The sequence below is a fragment of the Lissotriton vulgaris genome, chromosome 9 (genome assembly GCF_964263255.1).
Source record: "Lissotriton vulgaris chromosome 9, aLisVul1.2, whole genome shotgun sequence".
NCBI lineage: Eukaryota > Metazoa > Chordata > Amphibia > Caudata > Salamandridae > Lissotriton > Lissotriton vulgaris.
Genome location: NC_141697.1, coordinates 592,850,841 through 592,863,902, shown reverse-complemented (window position 1 = coordinate 592,863,902; position 13,062 = coordinate 592,850,841). Strand labels below are relative to the sequence as shown.

Sequence of the window (13,062 nt, the reverse complement as noted above, 5' to 3'; positions counted from 1 at the left end):
AGGCTTGGCCACGGGGTTATATTGCCAAGGTGCATTGACAGTTTAAAACTGCATTCATGCTGCAATGGCAGGCCTGGGACATGTTTTAGGGGGATACTTAAAGGGTGCTGAACTCACTAATAGCGTTTAATTTACAGACCCTGGGCATAGGGTATGATGCTCTACAAGGACTTATAAGTCAATTAAGTTTGCCAATAGGGTGAAAGCCAGTGTTACCATGTTTTTAGGGAGTGAGTATAACCGCTGTAGTACTGGTTAGTAGTGGTGAAGTGTACAGAGTCCTTTGGCCAACAAAAACTAATTTCAGCAAAACGTGGAGGTAAAGGCAAAACATTTTTGGTGGTGACTCTTCAGAGAGGGCCAAGTCCAACAGTTTAAATCTACCAACCCCCAAAGGGTGTAAAAGGTTTGTGCTAATAATGAATGGCAAGGCACCTTTTATTTGGTCTTTGTAATGACTAGTTTCCAGTACCTATGCAAAAATGACTGTAAAGTCATCTTCAAGCCACTCGGTACTGAGGTCATCACATCAGTTCTGGTACAAAAAGAGCCAGGTGCCAAAAGTAGCCCCACTTGTGTTAGGTTGGTCTGCATTTTCATGAAGTCTGCCAGCATCTGCTTAACATCGAAACCTACCAAGATACTGTCCATAGTAGCAAGGAAAAGAGAAATAAAAGTACTCCAAGCATGAGCAGTGGTTTTAAGGTGCAGTCCCCTCCCAGCACAGTTGTGTACTTCATACATGGAGTGATATAACCACACTGGCCAGGAGCACATCTGTGGCACACATTCATACTACAAACACTTGAGTAAAATGTATTACTTACTTGAGACCGAGTTTGGCCTGTGCCCTTTAGGAGGACTTGACAGCATAGAGGCCTGGAGATATAAAATGATATATAGCTAAACATAGTGCCCTCTTCTTCAGTATACCCTGCGATTTGCATAGTGCCTCATACAGGTTCTGCCTGAAGAAGAGAGCTGTCTTGTAGGGATAGAGATTATGTTTCTTAAGCAGGCACCATCTGAGACAAAGCTTTGCCTACCTATATGCTCCTAGTCTATGCTTTCATCGTCATACCACCGTTTACCATTTCTGCCACCCCTTGTTTTTCATCTTTCCCTCATTAGACCCATTTGCCTCATAATTCTCCTTCCTTTACCTTTCCACCTACTTTTTCTACTACTGTTTATACGTAACCTCCCCTCTCTTCCGTCCCCCCTTCTTACTCCTATTTGAAATTGCACTTAGTTTAGTGTAATTTGCTTTATTGGTTTCCTGGTGTACACCTTTGAAATGAGTTTGTTTACAGGTGTTTTTCTTACCTTCAGAAGCACAAAGAGTTGCATTTGTCTGCAAGATATGAGTGTGTACGACGAATCCTGTGGTGGGGTATATTCTACAAGGTTTAGATCTCTCCTTTGTCCGCAGGGAGAGTGAAGTAGAATTCGAGGATGTGTATGTATTCTGGGTTCAGGGATTTCCTTGCTTCATATGTTGTGAGGTTGAGAAGGTGTTTATATGAGGCTGTTTTTCCTTCCTGCAGAGAAGTCTGAGCAGTTGGTCGTTGACAGCTGGGATTGCACCCTCCCGAAGGACTCTTCCAAGTTAGAGCAGAGTGCCAACACAGAAACCCTGCGTAAGTTACTAGAATGCAAGACTGAGTGGAGATTTATTTTTGTGCTTGACAGAGAGACCAAAGAAGTCTTGGTAGAAGATATGAGGGCTTTCGCAGAAGAACATATGAGAGTACAGTCAGGGGAAAAGTTATGTAAGTTGGAGACATGTGGGACACAGAGAAAATAAACTAGAAGCCTGTGACAAATGCTTTGATAGCAGCCGATACAAAGGTCCACTGAGCCTTGATTGGTCATGTGTAAATCATCCCTCACTCCAAGAATCCATCCATGAAGGCAGATCGAACTTCTTTTCTGCTGTAAAGGAACATTATGGCCAAGACACCTTATCTGGCCCCCCAAAAATGCACATCATTTTACTGCACTCCCAATCACAGGAAAAGCTGTCTGTAGTAACAATGGCATAGTCCTGTTCTCTGACTTGTGAAGCAGACATTAAAAGAAAGAGTTTGGCTTGGATTATAGTCTATGGGAGCCATTTTTCCTCCGGAAAACCCACCTGCATAATAAATCTTGTACCCCCACCACATTGGAAACATTTTAGACAACAGGAGAATTTGTGGATGGAGTTTGGTTTTTGTTGGTAAAAGTGTTGCAGCATAAGATCTCTGTTTACCAGGTTTAGGACTCCTAGGTCTAGAATGGGGTATTAATGTACTGAAAAATCCCCTGGCAACGTACAAATATATATTCACAATATATCATTAAGGGCCAAGCATGCATGAATATATGAAAATGGAAGCTTATTTATATCATAATTGATACAATAGCATAAATTACATCGCTTGAATTGCATTTTTTTTAGGGTTTAGAAATTATCAATCTCATTATAAATTTTAAATCTACATACAAAACCACAGTCTTACCTTCACACAACCAGTCAAGCAAGCTACATTTACATACATCAAAACAAGGGTGTTTATACTTAAACACCTAACATGACTGTTACATAAAAATGATCTCAAAACAGCTCATTAATGAGACCGGTACACATATCTTGTGAAAAAGATAGTAGCTTGTATTGTTCAGTTTCACATCCAAAGGTACATTCTTCTAGGTACATTCTTCTAGAGTGGGATATGCCTAATGCAGTCCCTCTCCCTTTCCTGCCCAACTTCCATCTTGTGGCCCCCTCTCTGTTTTTGTGGGAGTAGAAGGGGGCATGTCTATCTCCCCTCTATTTCCTCCCTCCTTCATCTCTTTTGGAGATTCTCAATTAATTCTAGGTGTCCCAGGATGCATGGGCTGTGATGTCCTTTTTTTACAGAGTCTCCCTTATACCCCAGTCCATAGAGAAGACTTGACCCCCTTAAGTCACTCCTAACCATCAGACATCCCTAAACCATTCTATTACCACAAGTGGACACAATTTAAAAGAGGGGGGATAGTGCAGCTTAGGTGGAAGGGAGCCTCAGCAAAGAGCAAAAATGTTTAGTCATTTATCAGTGTAAATTTGTCTGTGCCAGTGATTCCTTTATTCTCCCTAGCAGGAATTATGCAGTGTAGAAGCCCATGCAGTGTCTGCGTTACTTCTCTGGTCTTGCCACTATTGAAGATTATGGCATTTGGAGTCTTTTCTGTTGCTGTTGTTAATGTATAACTGCAAGCTGCTTGATTGCAACGTCTTTTTGAAAATATTTACAGAGCCACCTTCACTTCTTGCATCATAGTTTCAGTGTTAAGCATCAAGGCACATGGTAGGCAGTCGCCTTTTTAGTCTGACAATTGTTCTTGCTTCTTTGCAACGTGGGTTAACTCCCTGGAGAGCTTTGTAGAAACGGAGTAAAGAAGGATGTATCTTTTCATAAAGGGAAGCAGGGAAGGAAAGAGGATCACCTGAACTTAGGGCTGCAGATGCTCCACTTCCACAAGATCGAAGAGCATAAGACAGTGGTTTTGATGTGCTGGCCCAAGAGAAGGAATGAGGGGTCCTAAGAATCCAGGGGTGTAGGAGGTCCAAGGGGAGGAATGAGCAATCTTTCTTTGTGGTGCTAGAACTGCCAGGCTCTGTGAGGGGAAATGTGTGCTGTGCCAGCTATGGCTGTGTACTTGGATGGCCATTTAACTTAAAGTGATAATCTTGGTGTATTGGTAAACTCGTCTGTGAGGGGGGATAGAGTTTTATCAGGTGGAATAATGCTGGTAGGTCGAGTTCCTCAAGTAGAGATGCAAATCCTCAAACTGGTAGGAAAGTTTAGCCCTTAGCTTATTTTTTTCTTTTCTAGCATACTCCTCTGATTTTACTAGTGAGCTTGACATATGCAACTTCACTTACGCCTATCACCCCTCCTGGTGTAGAAGCCATTAACCTGGACTCTCCCGCCAACTTTTCTTTCAATCTGACTCCAGGTATAACCCATCTCCTTGTGGTCAGCCTTGGTGCCAGGTGTTTCTTGGACTTCCTCTTTTCCTTTTCCCTTGACGGTGCCAGGTCCGGTCTTGCCTGCTGGTGTTCAAGGTGGGCTTGGGGAGGGTGCGACCTATCCATCCTCGGCTTCTTTTCATGATTTCATGATCATGAGCAGGGAGTTGGAAAGTCTGCTGCCATAGATTGTTGTTGCTGCTGATGGTGTTTGGACTGTGAATTTGGAGGATTTTCCTCAGACAGGGGTTGATGAAGGTCTGGACTTCGTTGTCCTCCATGTTTCTGCTCCATACAGAAGGACCGATTTAACGTTGGTGTTAAAAAGTCTGATCTTGGTTTGCAGCATTAGGTCTTTAGAGCTCCAGATCTTCTTTAGCTGAGTGACGGCAGCCCTTGCTGTGCCGATTCTTGCCTGGACATCAGCGTCTGTGCCACCCTGCTTGTCTGTGACCCTGCCCAGGTAAGTGAAGGCCTCAACCTCTTCCAGTGCAACACCTGCAGTTGTGCTGTCTGTGTTAGCCTTCAGGATCTTGGTTTTTCCCTGTGGATGTTGAGACCAAGTTGTGCTGATGTGGCGACCACGTTGTCTGTTTTCTCTTGCATCTGCAGATGGGTATGGGAGAGTAAGGCCAGGTTGTTGAACTGCGTCCATTGGATCCCATGTCTCCCCCTTGCTGTGGATGTCTTCATGATCCGTTTTATGGCCAGCAGAAAGATAAAAGCGAAGCGCAAACAACTCTGGAAGACTCTAGTCCTCACTTGGAAGACTTCCATGAGTCTTCCTCTGTAGACTATCTTGCAGTTCATTCCCTCATAAAAGTTCCTGATAATTCTTACGAGTTTATCTCCCACACTGTGGTGGCGAAGGAGGTTCCATAGGGTCTCTCTGTCCATGCTGTCAAATTCCTTCTCATAGTCGATGTTGTTAACATAGAGGGGGGAGTTATGTTCCATCCACTGCTCAATGATAATGTGCAGTGTTGAAATCTGGTCTGTGCAGGCTCTATCTATTCAGAAGCCAGCTTGCTGGTGTCACAACTGAGCTTCAACTTGTTCCTTCATTCTATTCAGGATTCTATGGAACACTGTGCCTGGTGTTGATAAAGGGTTATCCCTGTTATTTGCGCAGTTACTCAGGTCATCTTTCTTGGGGATCTTGATGAGATATCCCTCCTTCCAGTCCGATGACACCCTTTCCTCTTTCCAAATCTTTCCAAACATAGGGTAGAGCATGTCTATTGATATTTCAATGTCTGCCTTCAGTGCCTCTGTAGTAAAGTTGTCAGGTCCTGCTGCCTTCCCATTTCTCAGATGTTTGATGGCTTGCTGTATTTCTTCCTTGGTTGGTCTGCTGCAATGAATTGGCAAGTCCTTGTCAGCTGGCTGTATGTCTAGAGTAGACTGCGGCGCGGGCTGGTTGAGCAGTTTGTCAATGTGCTCCTCCCATCTTCGTTGTCAAGCTCACTAGAGATGCTCAATATTTTATTTTGCTTCCTCGGCAGAATAGACACCTCTGCTTCACGGAGGTTTATCCCAAAGACTTCCCTCGCCCTATTGGAGGGCAGATTCTACCCTTTACAAACTGTGGGGAGACTGACAGGTTGTGTTTGCTGAATATGTAATTGTAGGAATAAAGATCTATTTACCTGTACTTTTGGGAGAGGGTCTGCTGAAACTTCTGGCAAAATGAGCTTAGTCCACCATAACTGGAACTATTCTCTTCCTTTGAAATGTATTTTTGGGGTTTGATATGTCTTGTGTATGTTGTGTGTGTGTGTGTGTGTGTGTGTGTGTGTGTGTGTGTGTATGTGTGTGTGTGTGTTACATACTTGAACGTTTAAGTGCTAGTTCAATGATTTCCTGTGGAAAAACATATGGATTGTAGCACAAGACAGGTCTTTCTCTTCAGGTTGTCTTTGTAAAGCTTACAACCTGCCTGTATCTCTCCCCCTAAAAGGCCTGTAGTTCATTTGGAGGGTTGCTGAATACCACATTCATTTTCAGCCATGCCAGTGCAAAAAGGACAGGATTGAGAAAGTCTTTTTTTACTACTATCATAGCTCTCTTGCCAGAACTACCCTGTGACAACGTACCTATGCTCAAGATATCAGATCTGTATGTTTCCTAATACACGTCTTTGCAACCATCTATGGCTCCCCTCCTTTGTGATGTGCTGAAGACTTTTTGAAGACAGTTGATGCCCAACTTAGCACATCTGCATTGTATTTCTAATCCACGTTCTCTTTTGTTATTATTTGCCTCCACCACCCCACCCCCCAGACTTCCGCCATACTTGCTTTGTCAGTAAATGAGTGCCTGGAAATATAATTTTGAAGCAGGTGTAGTTGTAGGTCTCATGTTTTGCACATTCCTTATGAAATGTAGCGCCAGGGCCCTACAGAGCCATCTACGACGTTTGATCCAAAAACAACAGAGACTTGTTCTCATGGGAAAGGTTCATTTGGTATTCCGTTGCGCCTCAAGAAATTTGAGATTAGAAGCCATGTCTTCAGGGACGCCTGTGAAACCAGCACTCTGGTTATAAAATGTACAGAAAATCTCCATACGTATTACACCATCTGAGAATGATCCCTCTCGACAAGAGTCTCGAAGTCGGAGCAGACACCAGTCATGAGAGTCAGACTTCATACCCTTAGAATGTGCTGTAGAGACCTCAACAAGTGGCTCTGAGTATTGTCCCCAAGTTTGCTCTGCACCAACAGCCTATTTTGACTCTAGAGAATACTTGAGCATGGGTGTAGGAAGATGGCTTTGTATATACTATAACAAAGTGAGGTATAGTGTGCACAGAGTCCAGTGGAACCCCAAAGGTAGGTAGAGGTAAAGTTAGATAACACCTTACTCTCTATTTGTGGTAGTGTGGTCGAGCATTAAGGCTTCATCAGAGCACAGTGTTAAGCATTTGTTGGACACAGTCAGTCAGCAAATTAATTCACACACTCAAAGACTGGAATTCAGACCAATTGTTTTTGTCTAAAAATATTTGTTAGGTATTTTATTTCCTAGAACCAAGCAAGCCTGGCACAGGTAAGTGATAAGTACTTTGCAGTAAATATACAGTTTGTAACACAGTTTGAATTGCAATTGTAAAGGTACTTTGATTTGATTACAGTAGTGTTACTGATAATGCAATGCTTTTCAGAATACAGTACATATACTTTGTATAGGATTTTTAGTAAAATTACAGATAAGTTACTCTCGATTACTTTTCTTACACAGTGCAGTATGCCTATATACTGCACTGGGACATTTCCTGTAAACAGGTAAGTAAAAGCGTTTTCGTTAGTTAGTACAATTTTAAAGAATTTCTTTAGGTTTTCCAACTCCACGCTTAACTTTTCATAGAAAAACAGTCCGTGCTATCCTATGGAGGAAAATAGTGTTATCGGTTTTAAGGTAAGTACTTTGTTGTGGGAGTTGCTATTCTGGGGTTAGATTCAAGGGTCCCCCAGGGTCTAGGACACTCTTGTTACACCCTCAGCTGCACTAGGGTGCAGAGTGCTGAGGCCCAATGTTATCCAATGGGGGCTGGGAGGTTTCCGGTTGGTGGCTGCTGACGAGCAGGTCACTGGGTTGTGGGAGAAAAGCTCCTGGACTTAAGTTCAGGGCAAATGGGGGTTTAGGCCAGCACAAAAGTTGCACCCTCAGCGGCACTGGGGCGTCCGGGTGCAGAGTGCTGTTTTGGCGTTGGAAGCCCTGTAGCTTTCAATGGGGAGTCTCCGGTTTTTAAAAGCACTGCAGGCTCGGAGACGAAGGTCTTCTGGTTGCGACCACCACTTGGAGAGGTAAGTTGGGATGTTGGGGGTTGGTTAGGAACCGTCGGTTGGGCCACTCAAGGCCGTGGGGCCTCGGGTGCAGGTTGCCTTTTAGGGTTAGATCTTTTTACCAGCTCCTGGTTGCACCTTCCGGTTTGAGGCTGCAGGTGTCAGCTAGAGGCTTGAGGCAGGTCAGGGGTTACCAGATCTCATGTCAGGAACGCTGGAGAGACCACCTCTTGGTGTTGGGCCACTCAAACTTGGGCCGTGGGCGTCGGATACAGAGTGATCCTTGTGGAGCTGGAGTCTGGTGTTTGAACAAATCCGTGTTCACGGGAGACAGTCTTTGGGATTGAAGGCAGGTAGGTCCTCTGGGTTTCTTGAGGTTGCTGCCTGCAGGTGGGCACACCTTCTGGGCTGGCTAATGTTTACTGCCTGTCTTCCCTCCGAAAAGGAGGGGAGGCCGGATGGGGGCCTGCTCCTGATAGCCGGAGAGGCTGGGGGTTGCATTACAAAGGCTGCAAGGCATTTGAAACTCCCCTGCCACAGATGTCTCTTCCTGGCCTGGGGGAGGTGTGAACACCTTGCCCAGGAAAGGCTTTATTTCTGGGCTCAGGGAGCGAAGGCTCCCACCCTAGGGGTACACAAACATGTCTAGTGGTGGCAGGCTGGTGTGTACTAGTCAGGAAACCCACCAGAGGCTGGTAGTTTTTCAGGGGGCATCTCTAAGATGCCCTCTGAGTGCATATTTAATTAAATCCCACACTGGCCTCATTGTGGGTTTAATGTGGTGAGAAGTTTGATACCAAACTTGTCAGTTTTCAGTGCAGCCATCATGGTACTGTAGAGTTTGTAATGACAAACTCCCAGCACCATATACTCTTAATGGCAGCACTCCACTTACAATGTCTAAGAATTGACTTAAACACTGTAGGGCTATAGGGCCCTCACCACTGGTGTAGTGCACCCAGCTAGAGGGGTGACTGATCCATGCCAGGGCAATGGGTTGTAGGTATGGGAACCAGGAATTACAGGACCTCTAAAGGTGGCACAATAAGGGCTGCAGCTCTTAAAGGCCTTCCCTGGCCACTGTGCGCTTGGTACCCATGGTACCATTTACAAGGGACTGACATGTGGCCAGAGAGGTGCCAATTGGAGGTACATGGTACAGTTTTGGGGAAACAACACAGGCCCTGGGAACCTGATTGGCAGGGACCCAGGGCACATCAAGTCAAAGTGCATCAGTAGTCTGGCAAAAAGTGGAGGGGATTACTGCAATAGAAACCCAGCTTTTCACAATAGTACACTGACCCTCAAAGTCAGACCGACTTCTCTAACCTCCACTTTTGGTGAGGAAGTTGACTCTGAAGTCTGCTCTGAAAGTTGTTTTGATGCCAACCTTGATCCCAAGGGAATAAAGTTGCCCCAGTATTGGAACTTTCATAGATTCCCATGCTTTGTATCATTCCCCGTCGTCGGAATGGGAGCCTCGGTAGTATAATAACCATAGAAACAAAAGAGAAACACAGGCCTAAGCCTTATCTCATTTTGTATCCTATCACTCAGATTTTTCTACTGCACGTTGTGCTAGGGAGTCTCCACTGAGCTCTGCTCAGTTTTTCTTCTACAACTTATTGGATTTATTGGATTATTTGGATTACTTCTACTTTACAAGATGTCTGACAAGGAGAAGAAGGCCCTGTTCAGGTTCTGTGCCTCTTGTGGTAAAAAACGACTTTTTGTTGAGGATAAGCATGACAATTGTATTTACTGCTTATATCCAGACCACAAGGCCACCGACTGCAAGATCTGTCGAACATTCTCTACCAAGACTCTCCGGGACAGAGAGGGTCGACTTTTGACCTGGCTTCAAAAGATGAAGACTCGGAAGGAACTGGTTTCTTCAGATGAGGAGGATTCAACATCTATGGCATCCTCTCATAAGTCCAGGAAGAGGGGTAGGTCTCCCCCTGGTGCTTCTTCTTCTATGGAGCCCCCTCTTAAGGCCCCTCACAAGATCTCTGATAGGTCTGAGAGGGCTGGTCCCCTTCAATCTCCTCACGGAAGTGAAAAGGAGAGGCAGGGACAGGCTTCTGGACTGGCTACTACTTCTAAGGACAAAAAGGAGGTTTCCATTACTTCTCCTCCATCCAAAAGAGAGAAGTCCAATGACAAACACTCTTCTGTCACTTCTGGAACTGGTCCGGAGAAAAAACAGCGTTCGTCGACGACGAAAACATCAGGTACGTCGACGACGGTTGCTTCTGCTAAAGTTCCCGCTGTTTCTTTGGCTCCGTCGACGGGCTCGTCGGCGGTAGGTTTCTCCACGTCGACGACGTCGTCGTCTTTCAAGATACCAGGTTCGTCGACGATTTTGGTTTCCACGTCGACGACGATGAGCTCCGGCAAGGGGCTGTCGACGGGCTCGTCGACGACGAAGACAACGTCGACGACCACGACTACTTCTACGTCTACAATGATGGTTGTGACGACGAGTTCGTCTATGAAGCCGTCGACGATCATTCCGTCGACGCCCAAGGCTGCATCGACGACGACGGCTGCTCCGTCGACGATGACCCTGTCGACGACCAAGACTCCGTCGACGAAGGGGAATATACCGTCGACGACTGCTGCTCCGTCAACGAAGATGGTTTCACCGTCGACGACTGCGGCTCCATCGACGTCGACACCGTCGATGGGTCAAAAACTACATTTTCCTCTGAAAAAGATGATAATCACACCAGAAATGACATCTCCACGACGAGTGTCGTCGCATCCACCAAATATGCTCCTAGAGGAGGAGTCAGAAGAGGAAGAAGAGGAGTTTAGTCATTATGGAGATGCCTACAGTCCCTCAGACTTGAATGTGAAAATGCAGGACACTGACACAGAGGACTATTTCGAACATGCATGTGAACAACAGGTGCACTATGCTTCAGAGGAGCGACGTCCTTCTGGTTTAGGACAGGACATGGTGGCCATGCCTGTCTCTCTGCTCTCTGATCTTCAACTAATGTTACAGGATTACAGAAACAGGTTTCCATCGGCGCCTTCTACGCAGTCTACACAGCCTCCTCCTCAGGGATTGCCTCAAGCAGTTGCTAGTCAGCCTCCTTCGCAGGTGGTGTCCCACCTCCCAGTACCGGATCCTCTGGTCTGGCCTCGAACGCCGGATCCGGACCCAACCGATCCTGTCAATCTGGATACCTCTTCAGACGAGGAGGCGGTTTAAGTGGATCCCTTATCTGATCCATTACAGGACCCAGATATGGATCAGGGTGACAGTGGCCTACAAGACCCGGACGCCACTGGTCGTGATACATCTATATCCCCTTCTGTGGACATAGGAGGGTTCCATCACCTGATGGAGAGAGCGGCGAAAAGGTTTGGACTTCCGATTACAAGAAAGGAGTCTGAATGCTTCCTCTACGATTTTAAAGAGCAATACAGAAGATCCGTCAAGTCAGTTCCGATCATCGAACATGTGTGGGAGGAAGGCATAAAGATCATGCAGAATCCAGCCACGGTGATTCCAGTCCTCCCCAGACTGGAAAAGAAGTACAAAGTTCCGGAAGGCAGTCCAGCTTGTCTTCTTGGTCAACCGAAGCCTGATTCAGTCATCTCTCAGGCCGCCCAAAGCAAGTCGAAGAATCCAACAACGCCTTTGACTACGCCTCCAGACAAAGATGGTAGACGTCTGGATAATGTGGGGAAGAGGTTTTCCACCATGGCCAGCTTGCTGGTTAGAGCTGCCAATTCTCTCGCCATTCTGGGCAGATATGATCGCCAGATGTGGTGTGACATGGCACCGTTTGTGGAACAATTGCCAGACGCAGCAAGAGAGGAAGCCAAGAGGGTGCTGATGGAAGGGGAAAAATCATCTTCCGAGGTCATTGACTGTGCGATGGACATCGCCTCCACGGCTTTTCGAGCCTTAGCGAGTTCAGCGGTGCTACGTCGTCAGGGCTAGTTGAGAGCCACCTGGTTTCGTCAGGAGGTCCAAAATAGGATCCTGGACCTCCCATTTGATGGCGAAATGTTTTTCGGGAAGCATGTGGATGATGCCCTTCAAAACATAAAGAAGCATACCGACACAGCAAAGTCGCTGGGATCTCTAAACTATTGCAAGGTCCCATTTGAGGGCGTTCGAGGCAGGGGTTTCTCCTCGTATAGAGGCAACGCCCAGCAGCGATATTCATCACAACCGTCCCAATCTTACAAGACCCAGTACTCTAATCAGCGGCAGGGACAGTCGGCATCTTACTCTCGCCAGACACCGCGAGGACGTCAGAACCGTCAAGGACGTGACGGTGGCAAACGACAATAGCGGCCTCCTGGCTCTACCTGCTGTTCCTTCCCTCCCAGTAACATCAGTGGGGGGCAGGATTTCTTTTTGTCTGAGCAGCTGGAGGTGTATAACATCGGACCAGTGGGTCCTGAATATTGTACAGAGTGGCCATACGTTGGAATTTCAAGATCAACCTCCAACACGAGCTCCGGGGGCCATCCGCACGAAACATCTGGGTCTACTCCATCTAGAAGCCCATCAATTGTTCCTCAAAGGAGCAATAGAACCGGTTCCTCTTTCTCAGAGGGGCAGAGGTTTTTATTCCAGGTTCTTCCTGGTGCGGAAGACAACAGAGACTTGGCGCCCCATTCTAGACCTGCGGGAGCTCAACACTTATCTCATCAAACTCTCTTTCAGGATGGTCACTCTCCAGGAAATCCTTCCTCTTTTAAACCCAGGCGACTACTTGGCTTCCCTGGATTTGGAAGATGCGTATTTCCACATTCCGATACACCCAGCTCACAGACAATATCTGCGGTTCACAGTGGGCAAGAGCCATTTCCAATTCAAGGTGCTTCCGTTTGGCCTACGGTCTGCACCTCGGGTGTTCACCAAAGTGTTAGCACCTGTGGCAGCTTTTCTAAGGACTCATTCCCTAGAGGTGTTCCCTTACTTGGACGACTGGCTAGTCAAGGCTCCATCTTTCGAGGAAACCTCTCAGGCTGTTTCGACTTGCATTCAGTTATTCAGACACCTAGGCCTTCAATTAAACAGAAGCAAGTCAGTTCTGCTTCCCTCCAAGACCGCACGGTTTCTGGGGGCGATTTTGGACACCACACAGTGCACGGATCGTCCTTCGGAGGACCGTCAACAAGTTGATGATCTCAGCTCGCCGCCTGCTCCAGAAGACATGCTTGTCAGTCCGTCAATACAAGACCTTTCTAGGGTCGATGTCATCCTGTATATCATTAATACCTCATTACAGGCTGCGAATG

The 13,062-nt window shown here is 46.4% G+C and overlaps 1 protein-coding gene and 1 pseudogene across 1 annotated transcript in view; both read left to right on the top strand.

The window, feature by feature from the left end:
• Positions 1–13,062, top strand: part of TUT1 (terminal uridylyl transferase 1, U6 snRNA-specific) — a 356,703-nt gene that overhangs the window by 290,752 nt on the left and 52,889 nt on the right. The window contains exon 9 of the mRNA XM_086938188.1: positions 1,548–1,640. Coding sequence (XP_086794314.1) covers positions 1,548–1,640 — 93 coding nt within the window. The remainder of the gene's footprint in view (positions 1–1,547; positions 1,641–13,062) is intronic.
• LOC147691908 (uncharacterized) lies at positions 9,455–12,106 on the top strand (annotated as a pseudogene).